Consider the following 18,095-nt stretch of genomic DNA (forward strand, 5'->3'; position numbering starts at 1 on the left):
ACTATATCTCTAAGGAGACGTATTATGGAAAAAGTTCGATAAGCGGAAAACCTATTTAAAGTCTGTCCACGTTGTACTTTACACTTATTTTTTTATAAGAACCAGTAAATCTTTGATGAGGCTCGGCTGTTCTTATTTGTTTGGCACTTTGAGCCTCAAATTGTTCTTATACTGCTCTTTTATTAGGTGGATGTTATTGAGGTATTTTAGAATTTTTTCTACTTTGACCCCTAAATTGCTTGAAATTGAGTAATTCTTCGCTCGGCATTGCTCTTAAATTACTCTTATTTTTGGCGATTTTGAGCATCATTGTTCTTATGCAATTGTTCTTTATAAGAGAAAAAGAGTGTATTTGAATGAGTGTATATACATTAATTATGAATAAGCGAATTCGGATTTTTCTCGGAAGATTTAGATTGAATAGATGTAGTTTTTCACCATTTCTTTATTCGTTCTCAGTCAAAAAGAAAGAAAAAGACATAACAAAAACAAGAGAAAACTACCACACGCAAAGCTATCACAATGGCTGACAGTAACGGAGTGATGCAAGAACTTCAACCAAGAGCTACCACAAGAACTATCCCATTCTTAGGAAAGGTAAAGAAATTATCTAGACTATTTCTCGCAACCACTTTATTGTCTTTCTTTCTTAATCTCAATTTATTGAGGTCGAAGGAACGAACCAGGAGTCGAAGGTGAACGGAAATTTTCACTGGTCTAAATCACGAACAAAATTACCATTCACCGGTCTAAAAATACGGTTCGCCACCTTAAAGTTCATATTCACGCTAATCGATACGTTGGGCGTTAAGAATTCGCCGACCTAGAGTCTAGAATACGCTGGCTTTGATTTTTCATTTGAGTGTATCAAAAATAAAGCAAAACCCCCGGAAGACAATGGTGTCTTAAAATTTTTCTGTGGGATTTAGTTGTTCCAGATTTAATTCATGTGTAAGAAGATTCCATGATGATTTTTATTGTATTTTATTTTTACTTTTCTTCAGTTTCGCTTGGTTGGTGATTTGGAGATTAAAGAAATGATGTTTTATTGTTTGCATTCGTCAGCATGTTAGGTGCCGGCATCATTTCCGTTGTCCGTATCCAAATGACCTCGGACGCTGACCCGGAAATGACATTCTCTATCCTATTACTCGTCAATCTAGGTAATTTTTTATAAATAAATAGTTTCAGTGTTTAAAGTTCTTCCGTCTAAATGAATTACAGAGGCTTTTGCGTCTCAAAATTCTACAAAATTCACCAAAATTTCAAAAATAATCTCTTGAACAATATACCATATCGTTATCTTTTTCCATAGTATTCAGGTATTCATGCTATACGTTCATCTATCTTATATTACATTCTTCCATAGTATTTATGTTATAATACGTTCTTTCATAGTATTCATCTTACTTATCACGTTCTTTCATATCAGTAATCTTATATTACGTTCTTCACCTGGTATTATCTTATGTATTACATTTTCTTCCATAGTATTTATCTTATATTATGTCGTGCATGGTGTGTTTTGCGAGCGTCCATTGGAACTGTTAGTATCGGTCATCGCAACGTTAATCGTCATGTTGTATTGTATAGTGGAATATGCTGTCCATGGATATCAAAGTGTTGGCGAAAACAAGAACCTTAAGCTAGTAAGAATCACAGTTAATTTTCAGCCGATCTATTATCTGTTTCTGCGCAATCGGGATGTCATTATACCCTACCCGATACCCTTTAAGCTTGTATTTTTGTAAGAGCTTCTTCGTGCGATGTTTTTTTGTTTTACCTGGAGAACTTTTCTTTCCTTGTTCTCCTCCTCTAAAAATGTCAGGTCAGATTTAATTTTCAATTGAACATTTCAAAGACTTTTCCTCAGAAGTTATTTACCTAATTCATGATATGCACCATTTTGCAATGTCTTCTAACAATCACGGACCCAACAGCTGATTGGTTGCATAGTTTTTGCAATGTTGTATTTTCTTCTCGTTTGTTTGACAACTTTATTTTGAAATAATCTCTGTATTTTAATATCGGTACAATCATGGACGAAATATATTGAGATTCGAGTGTATTTTAACGTTTTTTAGAATATAAAGTTCGAGCGAGAATTGCTATTTTAGCACTTCAACTTTCTTTCATTGAAGATTTCGATTTTGGAGGGGTAAGGTGGCTTCTATGCTATATTCCAAGCCTTATTGGAGCAAATTTGAGCTGAGATTCTAAGGTCCTAACTCTTAAGTCTCATGTTAAAACTATACTTTCCTGCTTGTAGTTTAATACGCTTAATCTAAAATTTTGCAGGGAAATCCCCTTTGTCTCCAATATTTTATCCTTGATTGTGATACAGAAAGTTATTCTTCTAATTTCTTACCCTTTTTTAAATTGGTTTCCCATTTTCGGCAAGATTTTTATTAAATGCTACTTTTTATTGCAGTAGGAACAACGCCTTCTCACATACCCACTAGGACTACTTCCCACTGGACAAATTGGCCAAAATATCGTTCCTAGTGGAAAATACTCTAATGTTTGTTCCCATTGAAAATAATCAGAGAAGCAAGTCCTCACAACAAAATATTGTGCTATTTTGAGAAAAAGATCACAAACAAACTTCTATTTATTTACAAAGGGGAAATTCAGCCCTGTGGGTAAGTTTATAGAAAAATTAATTTTAAAAAATACGATAAAAAATTCTAATTCTGATAAAATTTCTATAAAATTTCTGCATAGGTAATTTCTAGAAAAATAGAGGATGGCTCTTTGAAAAACTTTCCTCTTCTTGCAAACCGATTTTACGTCACTTACAACTAATCAGAATATGTTGATACCGAAGGCATTGCAGTAATGCATATCATGAATACTTAATGAAGCTAAGCTAACTCCCGAATTTCTCATATCACAATCTCACTAATTCTTATAGGGACGTTTAATAGCGGTTTGTGCACTTGGTCCAGTGGATATCGTCATGGGCTGTACCATCGCATTTCAATACTATGTGTCTGGAAATCTTATCTTTCGTACTGTTGGTGGAAATTCAGTACTTCAAGGTATAATTTCATGTTAAATTATGTTTGCTTTATGCGGCTATGAAGGTCACAATTGTTTAAGTCATTGCATAACTTCTTTGCTTATGTCTATTAAGATTTGCGATTTTGGTAAGCTTATAGTTGGTCTAATTTTCACTTAAAGCACTTAACTAGAATAATTTATATCGGCACCGTTTTGGACTGCATACTCAGGACAATATATCTAGAGCTTGAACTTACTGAAAAAGCTGTAAATCCGTAAATATTTGGTGCTGCTCTAACCTTTGTAAGTTATAAGAGGCTTGTTATTTCGAAGAACTTCACATAATCATATTCTCCTTCTTATTTTTCCATAGTAATGTGCAAGCGTATGTTTATGTTTACTGCTCTTCTGAAGTTTGATTTCCAATTAGTCGTGAGTATTATCATTTTCTTTTTGTTTAGGCCGGGACAACCTCCCGGGATAGGCCGGGACAACCTCGTTCCCTGCGTTTTATTGGCTTTTGTTATGCTTACTGATAGCGCCACATAGTACCCTGGCTGAATGCCTCTAGCATCTTTGTAACATCAGGTTCTTTTGTGACGTATTTTTTTGAGAATTCCCCCCTCTGAGAGAGGAAGCTCGCATCATCCAACACCAGGGCATTCTGTGCTGTCCATCAGTAACCTATATAAAGCCTGGGATACACGGGGACGAGGTTAAAGCGAGTATTTTGTCTTTTCTTGAAAAATTAAGGCTTAATGCTGCGAGGCACGCAACTTACTTAGGAGAGGGTGTTGACGCGTTATTACTGTCAAGTCAAAAACAATATTTGAATTCGAAGTTTATTGGCAGAAATCTTTTTTGATAAGAAAATATACAATAATTTACAAGCCGCCTTTTGTTTTAAATTTCTCACATCTCCTTTTTATAAACTATACCTGTTTTTGTCACAGCGTCCGCGCTGGTAGTTAACTTGGACAATTTATTAGGGAGATAAAAAACGTTGGAACCATTCTCAATTCTTATTCTGATTTTGGAATTGAAAACTACCTTTGATAATCGAAAAAAGTTTATATCGAATTTCATTTTCTTCTTTAAATTGCGACACTCTTTCACTCTCTGTTTTGATAGATCAACCTATTGATATTGATATTGGTTGGAAATGTACACAGAGTCACTCTTGGAGAATCGCTGGTAATTGGACTAGGAGCATTTTTCAGTATCATTTGGCTTATTCTCGGATATCTGATGGTAAGTTACAGCCATTCTAATTCGCGTCGGCTTCGGCTATTGCCGACTCAAATGCCGACCTAATAGTGCTGACTGTACTTTTGAATACAGAATTTTTTACCGACGCAAATAAATCTAAATTAGAAAGGCTCAGTTAGTCGCTTGAAGTTCTATAGGGCTACTTAGACTACACAATATATTGACGAACAATATTAAGCAGATATTCGACAAGAAAAATCGGATATCAGCTTCGCTTCGTCGAATATCATCAAGCTCGACTGAATAATTTCGAATAATTTCGAATCCTGTAACTGTTGGATATTGTAGAAAACGAATCCCCAGTCGAAAGGTAGCGGAGTGTTACAGCTAAACGTTCATTAGGTTGGATAGCTTCTCTGCGAACACTGCTGCGTCTCAATTTTGGTCCAACAATTTCAAGGAGTTGATCAAATTTCTTAGGACTCATCCTGAACATTTGATAAAAAATCTCATGATCAACGAGTCTACATTGCAGCACAAGTGACACGAACTCTCCTTTTTCTCTTCTATCTTTGTAAATATTTCTCACCCAAAATCTTTTATTCGATTTTGGTTTGTTATCTTGAAAAGTTCTTAAATATTGTAGATGTCTCAATCTTGCTGATGCATGTCTTTTTCTTCTATAAATCAAAGCAAGAAGAAGTAGTCTCTTTCTGTTTATTACAGCCGCCATATTTGTTTATGTTTTTTTTGTTTTGGTCCCGTGATCAAGACGGTATTTTTGACGTAATGTTTACTCCGTGCGACCAATCAGGAAAAGGGAAGAAAATCTTTCGCGCGCTTCGCGCGAAAGTGGACACCGGCCTTTAGGATTCGAATGTTCTGAAATTCGAAAACTAGATTCGAACGTCTGTGATTCGAATGTTATTGTAAAATTCGAATGTCTACAAATGTGGGACTTCCGCGTTCAATGATGTATGTAAACAACAACATCAAACAACAAACACATTGACCGGCTGGGTATATTGAGACAAAGAACAATTTGAGCATTTTTACGCATGAAACTAGAGTTAGGAATTTGTGTTGTTGGTCAGCCTAAGCTGAGCATTCAAATAGGTAAAATTTTCCAGTTCCTCCATAAGAAGGCAAAAAAAAAATCCGATTTTCCGATCTCACTTTGATTTCTAAACTTTCTTCCGATCGGGTTAACTTTTTGGGTACTTTTAGCGTGCGTTGTTTATACAGATCATAATGTAGTTTCAAGATGGCGGCTCGAGCGATAGTCAGATGTGATATAAGTCAGTGTTGTACCAAAGTATTTCCAGTGTAAATCTGTTGCAAGATTCAATTTCTGTCATTTATTTTTTTAACTCGGCAAATCAAACACATGATTTTCATCAAGGGGATTCTTTTTCTACATCCTTTGAAGGTTTAAAGCCGTTTGCTCAAGTTTTAGTTTATGTTGAATTTTCTGATACTTTTTATTGCTGCTTTTTAATAGTTTTTGCAATAATAACATATTTTTCTTGTTTGCCTCTAGGGGGATTGGTGGTATTATAATGTTATTGGAATTTGATAAAGTTTACAAAAGTACAGCTACTGTATAAATTTGATATAAAGACGATGCAATCGTGCTTTTTTGGACTTGGACACGTGTTTGTGATAAAGGCGAATCGCAAAAAACTGTTTGGTTCCCGTCATTTCTTCTTTAAAAAGTGGGAGTCGTTCGGCCGGTCAGTCGAAAATATTTTTCTGTTAGAAGCAGCTATACATCTTGTTGAAAGGGAATTCGTGTTGACTGATCCGAATTTTAAAATTGAGAAACCGTGGATAAACTGGTGTTTTCGGTTTACTCTCCATTAGCATGCGGCTCTCTACTTCGATTTGAAAACTTTTAAACACAGAGCGTGCAGAGGTCGACAGTGGAAATCCAGCAAAGCAGCGGAAAAGCTTTCCGACTCTCCAGCTCTACCTGCTGACCGTAAATCAGATGAGGGGAACCAAATGATGACATCACATCTCCTATTATTGGACTTGCAAAATTATGACAAAATGGTCTTTGGAATTTGATCATTTATATTAATATTAATATATACTGTTCTTGTTGAAATTGATCAAACTATTTTTCACGCAGTTACGGATGCAGATTGTGTATTTCTAACCTTTTCTTACCTTGGCGCACATTTTGACTGAATAATGTCGAATGGAATGAATGGCGATAACAGTTTATAGATATCTCTTATCAGACTTGCAGAAAGCAGGCTGCCATCAAGTTACACAACATGCACACTCTCGTCACAACTTGCACAGCCATAACAAACAGATCAATCTGGTCTTCATTTAACATTGTTTTAAAGTTTAAAAAACACTGCCAGTGCTTGGCACAGAAGAGAAGACACCCAGTTGAAATTAATTGCTACACCGCTGCCCTGTTGAATTTATTTATTATGGTTGTGTGTTTATTCCGCCAAGGCAGTAAATCAATCGCCCAAATTCATAGACCAATCAAAAGCGAGTTTAAAGCAAAACGGGGGGAAAATGAGCTTCCCCGCATAGTTATGAATTTTAAGTTTTGCTTTCGATTATCATTTGCGACCAGCAAAGTCTTCAAGATGGCTGTGTGCATGTTGTGTAACTTGACGGTACTAAACTACAAAATTTATTTACCCAGACTGGAGGGGCCATCCATATAGTACGTACACAGTGAAGGGGGGAGAGGGGGTTTAGCAAAAGCGTACATCTATTGTTTAAACAAAGTCATTTCTATTGTTCTCTGCGTACAAGGGGGGAGGGGGTGTCAAATATTTGGAAAATCTTTGCGTACGTACTATATGGACAATGCTAAAGAGAAGTATACTTTGAGCTTCTCGTGGGGGGAGGGGGGTTGGAGGAGCTCTCAGGCTTGTTTTACATAATTTTAAATCAAGTTATCAAATGTTTCACATTTTGTACATTATTCAACATATTTAGTCTACTCTGTTTCAGTGCATCTCTTACATCTGTTAACCCACTTATTAAAGCTATCTAGCTAAGCTCTATTGGCTGACCTTCCAGCCTCGGCTGGTTTATTTAAGCTTAAAAGAAGCTTAGTTTGGATGACTTTTCTTTTGTGTCAATAAATGTATCGAAAGACAAGCACAACTTATGAAAATGTCATAATCTTTATAATAGATTTCCATTTAGAAAATTCGAGAGGGCGTTTTAGGTGGTACTAGAATAAATTTAGCTGATAACGGAAGTTTGGATATAGAAAAAGAGTTTCAATATAGTGGTTATATCTATGTTTTTATCTTATGTAGTTAACGTCAAAATGATTTAACGTCAAAATGATATTCTTGCATACCATGGCGGCTTCAGAAAGGCATATCTTTTTTTAAATTGATTTTCGTGATTTCCCGTAAGCAAAAAAGTTGTTCAGAATTAAATATCCTTTTCAACAGTATATAATATGTTAGGGTTTTTCGAAGATGAAATTTTTGCAAAAAAAGTGCTGACGTCAACAGAAACATCATTTTCAAGAGTGTCTCTCTCAATTTTTATTTTCTTTACTTCATGGGGAACCTCTGTGCAAAATTTCAGAGCTCTATCACAATTTGAAGTATCGTCCCTTTTTTATGTGATAATCCGCCCCACTAATATGGATTGCGGACCATAATGTACGAAGTAAACAACTGGTACTCTATTATAAAAAGGAATTTTCTTTCTGTGAACAATGAAATTGCCCTATATTGTTGAAATATTGCAAATCGAGCTGACAATATATATTGCGAACATTTTCCATTATATTGCCGGCACATTTGAGACAGGCTTAATTAGATCATGTGTCGATCCTTATTTTTGGTTTTCTTCTTTTCGGATTTTTATTTTGGGCTTTTGGAAATTTATTTATTTATTTATTAAAGGATTGAGGTTCAAGGCGCGCCGTGGGCCTCTAAGAACCTATCTTTTTACAAACGCTTGTTGTTACAATTTTCTTTAGGTATAATTTTGTTCTGGGGCTTCCCCTGACTTTAAATTGAATGTTTTTGTCTTTCATTTGAGCATTGAGCTCGCGTGCTCTCTTGCTAAATTCTTTGATTGTCAATCGTTCAATAATTGTGAGGTCTTCTGTTGCTCGATAGGATGAAGGAGGGCCTTTGTATGTCGTGATGGTTCTTAAGACTTTGATCTTGTCTTCTTCATTTTCGAAAACTACCTTGATTGGTCGATACCTCCCTTCCTCCTCTTTCTCTTCCGTGAATACTCCAATCCTCTGTGTGTTTACAATTTTTATGTCCTTGATACCCAGTTGTAATCCAAGGATTCTGTACTTAATAAATTTCTCGTCGTAGATTTTCGTTGTATTTTCGGGATCCTCAAAATTTTCCTTGATTCCATGGAAAATTAGATTGCATGCTGTGGATCGTTGTTTGCCGACTGTTTCACTTCGAGCCATTCCCAAATAGTTTGGAAACAATTGTCGGAAAGAAAACACATGTTTCCGCCGAGTTTTTCTCCTTTAAAATCACTTTTTCCTTTACCAGCTTTTCTTTTAGTCAGCTTACTTTATAGTCAATTGAAAATTATTAACCATAATACAGGTCTGTGTAAAAAAGGCCTTAGGTCATCTAGTTCATAGATATATAAAACACTAGATCGGCCTCCGCTGTCTTTCCTCAGCACCGGCGGTTTTACTGTTTAACTACTTCTTTCTCTCCTTTTTTTTTCAGCTACGCTATGAATTGATGAGATTGAGCAGTGTTTTTTGGTTGTTTAGTCTGGCTGAACCTGGATACATTGTGTACCTGTTCATAAGGGTATGTAGTGATTCTTTTTATATTTTCTTGTACCCCCATGATATGAAACCGAAAAGGCAGGGAGTAGTTTTCTAGATTCTCTAAATGCTTCTTTTTTATTAAATGCATAGTGGTACCACTGACCTATACTCTTGACTAACGTTTATCCGTCATATTTGGTCAGAGTCATTTGAAAAGCTTTGGTACCCTAATGGTAGCAGCACCAATAAGGTATATCCAAAGGCTAGAGTAGAAATTCCTATGAAGGATTTGAAGCCACTTAGATTGCACGGACCGCGTGGTTTTCATACAAACGCTAGATTGAGAATATCATTTACTTCCAGGATTTGAGAAATGTAAACTGGTGTCAAACTTGATAAAACTTCAATCACAGATTTTGATTGGCTGGGATTTAGAAACTGTGTCTAGGTTTTTGTAGTAAGCTCAATATGAGCGTACAGTAAATTCTTAAAATAAAATACACGTGTAATCTTTCGCACATTGATGCAAAATGGTAACGCCCAAAATGTGACGAACCCCAAACTTTGAAAAAAGGTTTGGGAAAAATTCTGGTCAGAAACAGCCCGAAATGCAAAGTTACTATATTTTATTTTTTTTTTCAGATTTTTTGTAGGAAGACAAAGGACAAAGTACTCTAAAAAATTGCTCAAGAAAATTTGTTTTGGTCTTGAAAATCGGATTTTTGTATTTTAGGGAATTCCCTTTTGTCACTTTTAGGGGAAATGGGCATTTCTCGCGATCGGCTTGTTGTTTTTCTGATTCTTTGCACGATGATGTAAAATTGTAATATTTAAAATCTGACGGAGCCCAATCTTTAAAAGAAAATTTTTAAAGCAAATTTGGGTTCTGTGTTTTTAAGTGGGACACTTAATCTAATGTATACCCAGGTCGAACTCATATCCCTTTTTTTACAAATTCTGATTAAAAAAGGTGGATGTAACTTAGCCTAGAGTTTTAAATTCAATCTGGATAAGACATTTCTACGCTGGTTCTAATCAGTCTGTTCAATTTTCTTTTTCATTTTAGACTGGTAAAGAACTGAAGAAAAATGATTTGGATTTGAAAAGTGCCCATACTATGCTCTTATATTGTGTTATATTGGCTGGTAAGTCCCCTCACTCTCCCACCTACTCTCCCACCTACTCTTGGTTGGGTACCTAATAAGCGTTCCCGATCAATCATTTCCAACCCTGTGTCACTGCTTATTAATTTTTAGAACTATTATCGAACGTTAAGTTAATTGGTTATTAATTAATTAATACTTTATGTGCCTCTTTATTTTTGTCGTCAAACCCTTAGCCTTTAGTTTTAACACCACCAGAAATAACCGACCATCGCTTAATCTTTTCCTTCCACCTCTTGTTCGATAAAACTGAAAACAAAAGTGAAGTCCAGTTTATTTTGCTCACTGTCCAGAAGCTGGAGCTGAACTACTTTCTGCCTTTAATGATTCTTATTTGCCATCATTCAAATCAGAAAACGAAGATAGTATACGGCAGATTCTCTAACTATTTTTCTCATTGGAAACATGCGTGAAGTGGTTTGGCTCTTAGACTTTAACTCTCTCTTTAATCAATGATTTGAAAAATTGTGATCACGATTCATTCCATATAGGTGTGGTTGCATTGTTGATTCGCATTGCTCTGGTGGTCGTTTCTATCATCGTCACTAGAAATTTTGGTAAAGGACTCAAGGAAAAAGGTATTTGTGTTGCTTCCCTTTTTGAAATCCAAAGAATTTTAAATTCCACCTACCCTGCGCTTCAAACGTGTTTTGTATAAAAATGTATAAGATGCTGAAAAACCGTCAAATTCAACTTATCATATTATTGTTGTAACTTTAACTCTTAATTTTTTCTTCAGTGTATGTCGATGAGCCAGCATCTGATAGTTATGGAAGCACCCAACAAAATGCCAATGAATAAAAGAAAATGCTTGGTAAAATCTACTCGGTTTTAAGCCGTAGTTTTACAATTTGAAAAATGCGCACACTGTGCTTTTACATTTCGTCAGCTTGCCCGGTAAATCAGTACCCGTAACGAAAGCTAACCGTAGCCAAACAAGTTAAACCAAAAAATATTTTGACCTTTTCGTTTGGAAATTAATTATTTCATACCATTCAATAAGTTCCTAGGTAATGAAATGTTTTCTTTTCCGCCAGCGGAACGTCGCATTATTATTTTGTCTTAGCTTTTTGGATTATTAGGCTTTGACCATTGAGCTTCGAGTTGAAGGCTAGAGGCTAATCTTCACCATTTCTCAAGCAAGAAAAAGTAAAGCCTCTCTTTGTTTTCGCGGCCTACATTTTTCAATTTATATGTGGACAAATGTTACTTTTAATCTAGCATTTGTAGGAAAACCACGTGGGCGGCGCAACCTAAGCTGCTTTAAATCATAGCAGTTTCGACGCTACCCTTTGATTGCACCTTACTTGCTGTGAACCCTTATCTTTAGGTAATTTATGCTTTTTAAGTTAATTTTATTTGAAAAAAAACCACACATAAAACATTGTAAATAATTGGAAACCTTTATAGATTAGATTATATTTTTTTTGCATTTTCTTTAGTAGATTTTTATTTGGTCCTCATTTTCTTTTGGATAGTTTTGATTTTCTAATCTTCGTGCACGCAATTCTTACTAAAAAATGATTATTATTGAATTTATAATTAAAATTTTGGATCGGTCATTTTCCTTTAATTGGGTATTGAATATTTCAGACAAGGTTAAAGGTCACTAATCCAGAGCCAGAAATTGTGTACAATGCTGGACAAAAGGTTTGTAGACTTCTGCAATATTTGCAAAATACTCCAATATCGATCAAAAACAAGTTCCCAAGAGGCTCTAGGTGCTTTCCAAACCTATTCAAAGCTGTTCAAAGTCTTTGAAAGTCACCCACTGCAGTCTAACCGCAACGGCAAACCACAAGGGCTTGATTAACTGACTTACACCAGTATCAAAACGCTGATTTTTTGCTTGTGGTTCCCTCAAAAGCAATTCAAAAGCAATGCAACGACTTCAAGAGTGTTTTTCTTAACTTCCATCCCCTTTCAGACACATTGAAGAGTCATTTTGCTCTATTTCTCATCATTTTTCACTGAAATTCCATTTGTCTACAACCTTTTGTCCAGCATTGTAAGATTTGTGCTCAAAAGGATTAGACTCTAGATTTCAAGAGATCAACTTTTGTCAAATTTAAGTGAAAGCATCGATAAGCCTTGAAATTCGACGTCATTAACCCTCGTAAACTCGTTCCCGTTCCTTTTTCAATTAGTCTATAAAAGTACTTCATTTTAGGGTACACCAGGGAATGAGCTTAGTTGCTTTTAACTAAACATTCTAGCGGGTAAAGTGATACCCCCGACGATAGGTAAAGACATATAATTATTTTTTATGTCTTATATATTTCAGTAATTAATAAAAAAAAAGAAGAAGTAAATATAAATGGCAATTGGGGGAGGGGGATTTGGAGTGGTGGTTGGGGCAATTATTTGGATTTGGCAGCAGCCAAGTCAACTTTCTTTTGATACTGGAGAACTTCATCATCATCACTAGAGGCGACATCAGCCATCAATCCTTCACGGTCACTTCCCAATGATTGCCGTAACTTATTGCTTCGTTTGTAAATACATGCTGCGATAGNCAGGTAGTAAAGTGGCAATACAAGACGCTAAAATAAAACAATGGTCAGCAAAAGGAACGGTCCTAGATTGAGTGGCCCCAAAATCATACACGATAAACGTTAACGGCAAAATATTGAGAAAATAAATCAACTGAGAAAGGTTTACAATCATCAGGCCAACACCTAGTCACCTACCTAGAGAAAGGGTCCCCTTGACCATAGCTCCCCACCAGGGCCCCTCAAACCCCAATCCCAAGGAAAATGAGCTTTCAGAAGGTTCTGCATCAGACACTATTTAGTATGATTTAACAGACTCTGGCCGTGAGTCAGACGGAACAGTACCTTACAATATGGAGATGAGTGATTTTAAACAGGAAAGCGTAAAAGACAGTGATGAGATGAGATACACAACTAGAAGTAGACGCGAGGTTCGTAAGCAAAATCAGTTTGAAACATGATGTGAACGTTTAAACTATTGATGGTATTATTCATTGTATTAAGAGAGATGTTAGGATCTAGTCTATAATATAGTCGGTACCGTAAGGTCGGCTTTGTATCTTATAGTCAGGGCCGGTACTTTAGGATGTTTATCTTAGAATCAAACAACAGCAATAAATAGTTTTATTAAAGCTAGTTTACCCAAAATAGCAAAACCGGGGTTTTTTGATCTTGTGGCGGAAATATCTCGGGATTGGATGGTCCGATTGACTTGAAATTATCAACACAGCTTCCCCTCATAGAAAGGTCTGATCTGAGTGATACAGATTTTTCAAAAAATGTTTTGTTGATTTTATAATTGAAAAAAAAAAGATTTTGTGGGTTTTTACACTCAGATTTTATTATTTTTAAAAATGTTTTTCACTCAGATCATAGAAGGTCACTAGGGTAACATAACTGCCGAATATCAAAAGCTAATTCTTTCTGGTTGGTGCTGAGATTTTCTGAGGTTTGTTAATGAATGTCCAAAACCTTATCAGGTGCGATGCCCACCAGTTTCCATCGTTTTTAGAAAGTCATGTACAGCTGAGAAGAAGCGTTTTGACGAGAGGATTCCAAGAAGTGCTGTGCCAAAAACTCAAAATAATCCTAATTCGAGATATCGGCAAAACAATGATATTTAAGTTACAAAATTCGTCCAAAGACACAATCGTTCACAAACAGACGGCCTCAATAACGTCGTTAACGAAAAACGCCGATGATTTCATTTATGTTAATGCGATTCACGCAAAATTTTGACTGGTGATGAAGATAACCATTCTAACATTCTAACGGTGTTTTTCGATAGTGGCGTTATTGAAACCATTATTTTGACGTGTTTTTTCGACGGACATTTGCCCCAGCAGGGAGCCTAAAGCGACCAAGGATAGCATTCATAGCTTTACGTATAAGGAAGTTGGGCAAACATCTCCTAATTTTGCGCGCGTTTTTCAGTATTCTAGTTCCGTTTAAATGGTGTCCCAGTAGCATTCTTATCTTGACGTTATCTCGTTTTATCATCATCAAAAAAAATTTTCCTGAGCTAATTGATCTGATTACCCATTTTGAAAGCTCAGTTTGTCTTTTTCTTATCCCTAATGAATATAGGAAATTTCCTTTTTTATACAACAAGTAGTTATTAAGTGCTCCGCGTAGGTTAAAAAAATCACCCAACACAAAGTGTTTGAGTAGTTATGCTACCATGGACTTATTATAGAGACTCTGGATAAACATCGAATGAAACGGTGGAGAGCCAAGTATTGTCTTTCTATTGTTTTAGAAAACAATCGATGTACTGGATTTGTCTGCAAAGGATAAATGTCATGGCGGCTCGAAGGACTCTGATTTTGAAAAATGATTAATACTCTTATTTCTTAAATGGTCTCTAACTTTTTCTATTCATACTTTTGCTAGCAAAAAGTTTAAAAATAAATGCTACAATACCAAGCGGATACATTTATGAAATCTGGTGTGAAAAATGTGAAAAAAATCATAGGACGAGTAAAATCAAATCAAATGCTTATAAAGACACGAAATTTTAAATTGGGAATAACTTTCCAATATTTCTCCGAGAAGAGATGAAATTGACATACATTTGACGTGAGTCCCATAGCTCCACTGTGGTATGAAAATCTTTTGGTGGCACGGTGGATTTTTTGAGGTTGAAGTTTAAAAAATTTCTGGTGTCAATTTCTTATAAATAGCATGTTTTTGCATCTTTCTCGCATTTTAAAACGTCATAACGACGTATAAATAGCAATTAATTAGATGAGTTTGAGTCTCACAGGAAAGCTTAAAGTCTTATTTGGGAATTGGATAAGTGTATTTTGATGAGAAGTGCAGTGAAAATGCTATGAAATATCATTTTAATGGCTATAGGAGGGTGAACAATAATGTCATTACTGCAAAGAAGGCTTGAACATGAGATACCAGTAAAAATCAGTCAGTTGTTAATCCAGTGTCAATAATAATTCCATGATGCTACTAAACAACCGTGTACATTAGTAAAATAACATATGAAAGCAGTATCCTTAGCATAGGTGTAACGAGATACCCTGCAAAACTCACGGATGAGAACGGTTTTTACGACACTGTAATTATTGTCTTTGTTTTATCAAAAGATAATGAATATGTCTAAACATGTGCACTCCCTGATGAATTTTGCAGGGTATCTAGCTTCGCCTATGCTTAGATATACGTTTTTTTATAAAACACCAATAAGTTATGGCTCTGGCTGGGCTGTTCTGAATTTTATGAGTTTTTCAGACTTAAATGTCCTTGTCATATTTATTAAAATGGAAATCTGTACTTCTCAGCAAATCTAAGGAAATCAGGAAATCTGAGGCTCAGATTGTTCTTAACTTGTTCTTAGGTTTTGGCCAAATTTCAGCCTTGTATTTTTATAGAATTGTTCTTATAAAAAGGCTTTACTTTTGAAACTATAACTGTAAATCACTCCCTTGACACATTTGTTAGCATTTGAAGACTGAATTTTGTCTCAGATCAGATGAGAAGTCTAAAATCACTGTAGGGCTAATACCGATGGTCTGGGGCACTATTGTGATAGGGTACATCAGAGAAAAGTAAAGGGGTACGGTTCTATTCCGTATTCGTTGAAACACCGAAAATGAGAACGTCAGGGCTCTATTTAATTTTCAGTGCAAAAAATTATTTCTCAGAAGGCAGATCTTGGTTCGATATTTTATTTTGAGTGTTAAGCGTACCAGTGGAAGAGTGTGGGTTGAAAGCGTTTTGGGTGCAAGGCGTATCAGTGGAAGGGTGTGATTATAAGGCGTTTTGGGTGTGAAGCGTATCAGTGGAAAGGTGTGATTTTAAGGCGTTTTGGGTGCAAAGCGTATCAGTGAAGGGTCTAGGTTCTAACGCGTTTTAGGTGCAAAGCGTATCAGTGGAAGGGTGGTGCGAAGCGTATCAGTGAAGGGTCTAGGTTCTAACGCGTTTTGGGTGCGAAGCGTATCAGTGGAAGGGTGTGGTTCTATGGTGTTTTGGGTGCGAAGCGTATCAGTGAAGGGTCTAGGTTCTAACGCGTTTTGGGTGTGAAGCGTATCAGTGGAAGGGTGTGGTTCTATGGTGTTTTGGGTGCGAAGCGTATCAGTGGAAGGGTGTGGTTCTATGGTGTTTTGGGTGCGAAGCGTATCAGTGAAGGGTCTAGTTTCTAACGCGTTTTAGGTGCGAAGCGTATTAGTGGAAGGGTGTGGTTCCATGGTGTTTTGGGTGCGAAGCGTATCAGTGGAAGGGTGTGGTTCTATGGTGTTTTGGGTGCGAAGCGTATCAGTGAAGGGTCTAGGTTCTAACACGTTTTGGGTGCGAAGCGTATCAGTGGAAGGGTGTGGTTCTATGGTGTTTTGGGTGCGAAGCGTATCAGTGAAGGGTCTAGTTTCTAACGCGTTTTAGGTGCGAAGCGTATCAGTGGATGGGTGTGGTTCTATGGTGTTTTGGTTGCGAAGCGTATCAGTGAAGGGTCTAGGTTCTAACACGCTTTGGGTGCGAAGCGTATCAGTGGAAGGGTGTGGTTCTATGGTGTTTTGGGTGCGAAGCGTATCAGTGAAGGGTCTAGGTTCTAACGCGTTTTGGGTGTGAAGCGTATCAGTGGAAGGGTGTGGTTCTATGGTGTTTTGGGTGCGAAGCGTATCAGTGAAGGGTCTAGGTTCTAACGCGTTTTGGGTGCAAAGCGTATCAGTGGAAGGGTGTGGTTATATGGTGTTTTGGGTGCGAAGCGTATCAGTGATAGGTTCTAACGCGTTTCGGGTGCGAAACGTATCAGTGAAACTGGGTGGAGAATTAGGCGGGGTCTACTTTCGGTCAGTAAATTTACCTTTGGGCGCCAAGCGTATCAGTCACTCTCACTGATAGGCTTGGTGCCCATGGGCCCTGTAATGTCAACCTGATCCATTTAAATTTCAAACCAAAGTTCGTCTTATGATGGATTATTTACTCAAATAATTGTCTCTTTCGGAAACAACAAAGACAAAAGAGAGAATTCAGCTGATGTTTATTCTCACCTCTATTGAATAGTAATATTTTTGACACATTTCACTGATTACTCAAATAAACAGCAATCATCTTGTTAAAAATTTCAAATTGATGTAGAAAAAAACGAAATTTTACCACACCCACCATACTACTTTTAACGAATTTAAAGTCACCCATAGCATTTAGATATCATCTTCATTCTTCTTTTATGAGATTCCCAAAAGATCAAACTTAAAAAGCGTCTTAGGATTTTATTTCTAACCGAGTTGTTTTTCCTCAATTTACAGATAACTGAAAAAATCACATTTAAATTTACTTTTTTATCGATATTTTTACAGAATTTAGGATTTAAAGAGTTAAAGTCAATCCCAAAAAAAATCCCAAGACAATTTTTTAGTTTAATCTATTGGGAACATAGTATCGAAATTATTTTTTCAATATTTAAAAGCTATGGGTGACTTTAACTTCTTTGAAGTAGGTAAGGTTAAAATTCTTAAGATTTTAATTATATCCTGCCCAGTTTTTTAAATTCAGCTGAAACTTTTACCATTAGAAAGAGAATATTATTGGCTCTCAGAAAATATATACTTTTGATATATAAAAATTTGTTGTTCTAAAGATATGATCAATTAAAGAGAATGTGTCAAGAAAGGTGAACACATTTACCTTAAAGAGTAAAATAATTGGTCAAACAAATTGATTTGACGAATTTGAAAGTTGCAATAGCTACAATAAACGTTTTTTTATAAGAACTTCCAAAATTTTTAAAGCCTTAAGATGTTCTTACCTTTTTGAGTTTTAAGCCTCAAAATGTTCTTAACATGTTCTTATTTTCGCCATTTTTTGAGTATCTTTTGCCCATTTTCCTAAGAAATTCAGTGTTTTAGAGTCCGCAAAGCCTTAAAAATGTTCTTAACTTGTTCTTAACATTTTTGCCATCGAAGCCTTATGTTCTTATTCATGATATGCACCACTGCAATGTCTTCTGACATTACGTCACGG

At 36.0% G+C, this 18,095-nt stretch overlaps 1 protein-coding gene across 1 annotated transcript; it reads left to right on the forward strand.

Annotated features, from left to right (window-relative positions):
- The first annotated feature begins 457 nt into the window (after positions 1 to 457).
- Positions 458 to 11,675, forward strand: LOC136819941 (uncharacterized). The gene is made up of 10 exons (XM_067076178.1): positions 458 to 597; positions 1,005 to 1,163; positions 1,492 to 1,649; positions 2,915 to 3,041; positions 3,377 to 3,435; positions 4,135 to 4,254; positions 8,922 to 9,008; positions 10,035 to 10,113; positions 10,623 to 10,709; positions 10,871 to 11,675. Exons 2-10 carry the CDS (start codon positions 1,067 to 1,069, stop codon positions 10,930 to 10,932), a joined length of 876 nt encoding a protein of 291 aa, XP_066932279.1. The 5' UTR covers positions 458 to 597; positions 1,005 to 1,066; the 3' UTR covers positions 10,933 to 11,675.
- The last annotated feature ends 6,420 nt before the right edge of the window (positions 11,676 to 18,095 follow it).

Source organism: Clytia hemisphaerica, unplaced genomic scaffold, assembly GCF_902728285.1.
Source record: "Clytia hemisphaerica strain Z4C2 unplaced genomic scaffold, Clytia hemisphaerica genome assembly, whole genome shotgun sequence".
In the NCBI taxonomy this organism is placed as follows: domain Eukaryota; kingdom Metazoa; phylum Cnidaria; class Hydrozoa; order Leptothecata; family Clytiidae; genus Clytia; species Clytia hemisphaerica.

What these genes read in the sequence shown, in the direction of transcription:
- LOC136819941 (XM_067076178.1), top strand. Translation starts at nt 1,067, where the DNA reads ATGTTAGGTGCCGGCATCATTTCCGTTGTCCGTATCCAAATGACCTCG. An exon ending in CCTATTACTCGTCAATCTAG is followed by an intron (nt 1,164 to 1,491) that starts GTAATTTTTTAT and finishes TTTCTTCCATAG; the next exon opens with TATTTATCTTATATTATGTC. An exon ending in TGGAAATTCAGTACTTCAAG is followed by an intron (nt 3,042 to 3,376) that starts GTATAATTTCAT and finishes ATTTTTCCATAG; the next exon opens with TAATGTGCAAGCGTATGTTT.